Raw genomic sequence first — 5,785 nt, 5'->3', positions numbered from 1 at the left:
TGGGTCAAGGTCGGTGACAGGCTTGCTCATCTCAAGTTCTGACTGCCAGGGGCTTTGCTTAGAGACTTCTGGGAAATTTCCCAACAACACAAAGACAGCGTGGGTGCAGGAAGCCATGGGAAACCTCACTGAGCACCCTTGATGCTCAGTGTGTGGGAGGGGGCTGCCTACCTCCTACAGACCACCCCTCCACACCGGGTAGGAGAAGTGCAAGACAAGAGCCCAGGGACCTTCCACAGTGACATAGTGATGAACATGCCCAGCAGTCACATCCTGGGCCCTGGGTCCCTTCTGCTCCACAGTGACATACACACCCAGAAGCCACATCCTGGGCTCCTTGTGCTCCACAGTGACACAGTGACATACATGCCTGGCAGCCATGCCCTGGGTCCCTTCTGCTCCCTTCCCCGCTGTGACGTGCTGACGCAGGCTTTGGTTTCCTGTGGGCCTGTGGTTTCCAGGCAGGTTGAAGACTGCCTGCTCCTCACAGCAAGCCTTTCCCACCACACCTGGGTGTTTGTTAATGGGCTGATATTTATGTTAATGGGAAGTCCCTGGTTAACCCCAGGACAGGGACTTGGTTGTGTAGGGAAGGTTCAAGTTACTCTTTTCCCTCTGAAGATTCAATCATTTTACATTATAAAATAAACAGACAATAGCCAGATAATAGGAATAACAACCCACAAATCTTATTTGTGCCTGAGCATGGGAGCCATACAGATTCAGGGTGAGACTCGGAGAGAAGCAAGTGGCCTTGTAGAGAGCTCAGCAGAGGACAGGGCCTCCTCAAGGAAGGGAGGCTGTGTAGGCTGGGGAGCAGTGCTAGGTCCCAGCCAGTACTGTTGGGTCTGACTCTAACCCCGGCTGTCCTCGTGGGAGGGTCCCTCCCAGCAGATGGGAGGCTGTTGGGCAGAGAAGCCTGTGCTCACACCTGCGGCTGCCAGTGTGGATGATCAAGACTGCTGCTGGGGGCCTGTGCAGCTCCAAATATGCTACAGCCAGGCCTCCTCTAGAGGGCAGTCAGCTGAGAAGACCTGTGATCTGGACCCAGAGCCCTTTCTCCGGAGCGGAGGCTGGTGTGTGTGTGGTGGGGGGCAGACCTGCTGCCCTGGACTGCAGCTGGTGGGGATTCCCCAGGGTCTGTAGCTTGATCGGCCTCCGCCTGCAGCTTCAAAACAGGACATTTCTAATTTCACTGCATCCACATTAGAACACTGGGTGGGAATTTGGAAACAGTAAGCTTGCAGATAAGAAAGGTTTGAAGATGCTGCCCAAGTCACAGGTAAATAGTAAAATCCCCAAAAATAAAAATAATAAAGATCTGCACCAGAATCCAGTAGCAGGTGCACTATGGCTTTCTCTGAAATGTAAATTTTCTCTCCAGACCCCCCAATTTTACAAAAGAAAATCATAGAGAAACCACTTTACCACATTTCATCACATAATCATCACCACTGTGTAATCTTCTCATCCTGTTTTTTTAGTCCAAAAAGTTGTTTATAGCCTTTCTTTAAAAAAAAAATTCGTTTTCTTTTAATATATTTTTTTAGTTGTCAATGAACCTTTATTTTATTTATTTACGTGTGGTGCTGAGAATCAGGGCTTTATACATGCCAGGCAAGCGCTCCACCACTCAGCCCCAGCCCAGTTTGTAACCTTTCATTGCGAATACGCAGCATGGTAGGAAGCTGTTCATCCTGCGCTTGAAAGGCAAGAACGGGCAGCAACGCAGCCACCAGTGCTGATGGCCTGTGCCCTCTTGCACACTGGGAGCCCCAGCCTGGAATGCTCAGGTCACAGACACCATCACTGTCATTTCCAAAGCCAACTCTGTGCTTTGGTTGGAGCGTTTCAGTACTAATAGTGACCAGCTTGCGTGAGTGGCACTGAGGATGGTGTGTCAGGTAACAAAACCAGCAACGGGAGCAGGACATTCAAGGACAGAAGATTAAATCGTGTAAGTCTGTACTTGGCAAAACCAGTTTTTTTTTTTTTTTTGGTACTGGGATTTGAACTCAGGGGCATTCAACCACTAAGCCACATCCCCAGTCCTATTTTGTATTTTATTTAGAGACAGGGTCTCACTGAGTTGCTCAGTGCCTCACTTTTGCTGAGGCTGGCTTTGAACTTGAGATCCTCCTGCCTCAGCCTCCTGAGCCGCTGGGATTACACACATACGCCACTGTGCCCAGATGCAAAACTAGTCAGTTTTCTCAAGCGTAATACTTCATCTATAATGCCCAGATCAACAACTAATGTGTTCACTTTTCAGACTGGAAAAGTGTTTACAACCTGTCACAAAGAAATGGAGTCACCAATTTGGACTATTTTAATGCATATTCATGAAAGTATATGTAATGTATATTCCATGCATTCTTCTTTCTCACCAAAGACAGTTTAGTAATAAACAATTTTTAAGTAATGTCAGCACAATTTTTTTAAAAAAGCTTCACATAATGGATGCACCTCACTGTTTTCCAAAAAAATTGCCATAAAATGTGCAACGATTATGCAGTGAAACATGGTATTTGTCAAATAAATTTAGTCTCACTGAACTTGCCTGATTATTTGCATAAAATGCAGTAAAAGTGATGGACCACAGAGGCTCCTATAAAAGCGGCTCTGCTGGGCTGTGAGGCGGCTCACTGTCAGAGGGCTTGCCTGCCCTGCAGGTCCTGAGTCTGGTCCTCAGTGCAGCTGAGAGTGGAACGTTAGGGATCACTTAAGAAAATCTGTAAGTGATCTCTAAACTGGACATTATCAACTGTGTGTTTTCCATTCTCATCATGAATTCCTGTGTAAGGCAAAGGAGGGTCTGTTGGTGGGGGAATGTATTTTTATTAGCCTCTTGTCCTCAAGGGGGACACCATAAACTACATACTGTGGTCCTTGTACTGTTGGCACAGCAATTGTTTTTCTGTAGCTAGGCTGTTGTACAAGTTGTGGCTTTAGGATGGGGTGGGGGGTGGCTAATGTAAATTGTTAACCGTGGGATAAATATTACTCGTGGCTTAGGTTGGAGGAATAACACTATTGTTTGTGTCCTGAGAGAGATTGAAATGCACCTCATGGCCTGCCTCAGTTGTATCCTTAGTCTCATTCTGGGAATTCTCCTACAACCTCAGGCCATACAGACTTTTATCATTGATTGACGTTTGCCCTGTTCTCCACATCATGAGTATCATCAACCAAACACTTGACATTCCCAATGGTTCCCGTTTCCAGAGGGTGTGGCCCGGCCGCGGCATCCCCCACGCTGTGACCCTGTCAGGCAGTGGGTGCAGGAACGCCTTCACCAGAGGTGCAGGTGCTCATCACCCAGCAGCTCTGTGTCTGGTCACCTCTGTCTTCTCTGGCTCTGGTCCTTTTCCTGTGCCTGACATTTTCTTTCTCCAGAATTGAATTGCTCCTGGCTGCACATTCTCCCTAGAGCTGGTGTCATCTGAGACTCCTGGCCAACCTCCTGTGGGTCCCCAGTGCCAGCCAGAGCCACTGCAGGTGTCCTGGGTCCCTGAGGGCTGTCGCTTAGCTGCACAGACCTCCAGGTGGCTGCACAGGCAGCAGAGGAGGAACCCTGCTGGTCATGTTGATGAGAGATTGCTTTCCAGAAGTGCGGTTGATGGTCAGCCAAAAGTAGGGGACAGAGAAGTCCTGCTAAGGACAGCTGACAGCACAGCCCTTTGGGCCGAGGTGATGGTTTGGGTGGTTCTTCCCCTTCCCACACCCCAGTGTTCATCTGGGAAGAACTTCTGTGACCTCACTGGGGTAGGAGGGCAGCTGGGTCCCTGGGGCTGCAGGGAGGAGTGGCCAGTGAGGAGGTCTTCTTGCACAGCTGCTGGGGGCAGGGATGGGAAAACCCCTCAAGGCTTGGGCAGGACCAACATGGGCCCAGGCAGAGGCCCAAGGGACAAGCATAAGAGGGACCCAGATGCCACACAACCACTTGGGCTCTTGTCTTGTTGCTGCCCCTCACCTGGACTGCCGTGCCAGGAACCAGAGCTGAGTGTGGTCATGGGAGCCCACATGGGCATCGGTGAGCTGGGAGGGTGCTGTGTCATGGTGTTTGTAGGCAGTGACCAGGGTCAGAGGGAGGTGAGGAGACCAGGCTGCAGTCAGCCCTCTTTTGAAGGCCCTCACTAGGACGACAGCCCCTGAGGGGGACAGTAACACTTGGAGAACAGAGGCTTCCAGTCACCTCTGCCACCCAGGCACATCCTACCTGTCTTCCCAAGCAGCCAGCAGCTCAGGCTGTGAACAGCCACTGACACAGCCCTCTGTGCACCAAGTGTGAAGATACCCTCCTGTGCACTCAACCGTGTGCTCTGCTGAGCCCCGGTGTCTACACCCTGGGAACATCTCCATCCCGGCTACAGCCTGGCCTGAGCTTGAACATGTTTCCACCCTTGGGCTTGAAAAGCTACCCCACACCAATTCTGCACCCAAGGTAGAGCACGCACCTCTCTCACGCAGATGGCCAGGAGCAGAACAGACAAGGGACTCAGCTCTCCAGGGTCTTGCAGCTAAGGCCAATGCCTAAAGGGAGAGGAGTCCCTCCCATGAGCCCTTTTATTCATCCATCAACTACAAACTGCCATGTTGGAAATCAGACTTCTGGGACATCACACACTGAATACTCCAGCAAGGGAACAGGGCAAATGCTTGGTCAGCAACGATGCCACAGCAAGCCCTGCCCTGGGGCTGACAGTTTGTGCCAGGTTGTTTTGCTATCTCCCATTTTCCTTCAGAACTTCATTCCAGGAACATGGCTGTGATGCTCCACCATCTGGTGGCTCTGGAGAGTGCAGGGGCTGTGGTGGACTGGCTGGGCCCTGAATGTGGACCTGAGCTCCTGCTGCTGTTGACCAGACTGTGGAGTCTCCCAGGCCTGGGAAAAGACCCCAGGACCCCCACAGCCCTAACAGGAGGGGTCAGCTGCGAGGTACTGATTTGGGTTCCTGGACAGAAAGCACCGCCCACCTGGTCCTTCCTCCCACTCTGCCCTAGAGAAATTGGATCCTCAGGATTTAGTTCCACCCCTCAACACTCTGCAAATCACCAGCTCACAACAGCCAGGAAACGAAACTTCTGGGAAACCGAAAGTACTCGGGAAAGGGTGGGCCAGACAGCAACCCTCCAGCCACTCCGCAGCTGGGCTCCTGTGAGCAGCATGAACCAGGCTCCGCACACCGTCTCGATGTACCCCAATGCTGGGCGCCCCACACACTATGAGAAGTTCCAGGAGGAACACGAGGTGGCAGTGCTGGGGGCACCCCAGGGCTCAGCTCCCATGACAACCACCGTGATCAACATGCCCAGAGACATCTCTGTGCCCGACCATGTGGTCTGGTCCCTGTTCAACACGCTCTTCATGAACTTCTGCTGCCTGGGCTTCATAGCCTTCGCCTACTCCGTGAAGGTGTGTGTGCTGTGGGGGGGCTGGGCAGTGGGAGGCTGACACTCCACCTGCACCTGGGGTGTGTGGGTCTGTGTGTGCTGGGGGAGCTGCTGTGGATCACCCCCTATGGCTGGTGTGCATTGACCCTGTGTGCCTTCCACTTTCTGGATAAGTGTGGGGGGCATTAGGGGATCTCCCAGGGCAGACACAGGAGGGAGCAGCCTGGGAATCTGGGGTCACTCTTGTCCCCATCCCCAACCCAGAGGACTTCTCCCTATGCCCAATGGCAGAAATACCCGCTGCACACTGCAGAGTGTGGCACCCCAGGCTGTCTCCCAAGCTGGGGTGAGCAGCCAGCACTGGGGCCTGCTGCACAGTCTGAGTGTGTGA

At 52.1% G+C, this 5,785-nt stretch overlaps 1 protein-coding gene across 1 annotated transcript; it reads left to right on the top strand.

The window, feature by feature from the left end:
* Nucleotides 1–4,894: 4,894 nt before the first annotated feature.
* On the top strand, nt 4,895–5,470 carry LOC107157119 (interferon-induced transmembrane protein 3-like). The gene has a single exon (XM_048807986.1). The coding sequence runs from the start codon at nt 5,168–5,170 to the stop codon at nt 5,453–5,455; it is 288 nt and encodes a 95-aa protein (XP_048663943.1). The 5' UTR covers nt 4,895–5,167; the 3' UTR covers nt 5,456–5,470.
* The last annotated feature ends 315 nt before the right edge of the window (nt 5,471–5,785 follow it).

Source organism: Marmota marmota, unplaced genomic scaffold (genome assembly GCF_001458135.2).
Source record: "Marmota marmota marmota unplaced genomic scaffold, marMar, whole genome shotgun sequence".
Taxonomy (NCBI): Eukaryota; Metazoa; Chordata; class Mammalia; order Rodentia; family Sciuridae; genus Marmota; species Marmota marmota.
This window is presented reverse-complemented; position numbering and strand designations above follow the sequence as displayed.

Bases quoted from the DNA above. Each gene is read 5' to 3' on its own strand.
- LOC107157119 (XM_048807986.1), top strand. From the start codon at position 5,168: ATGAACCAGGCTCCGCACACCGTCTCGATGTACCCCAATGCTGGGCGC.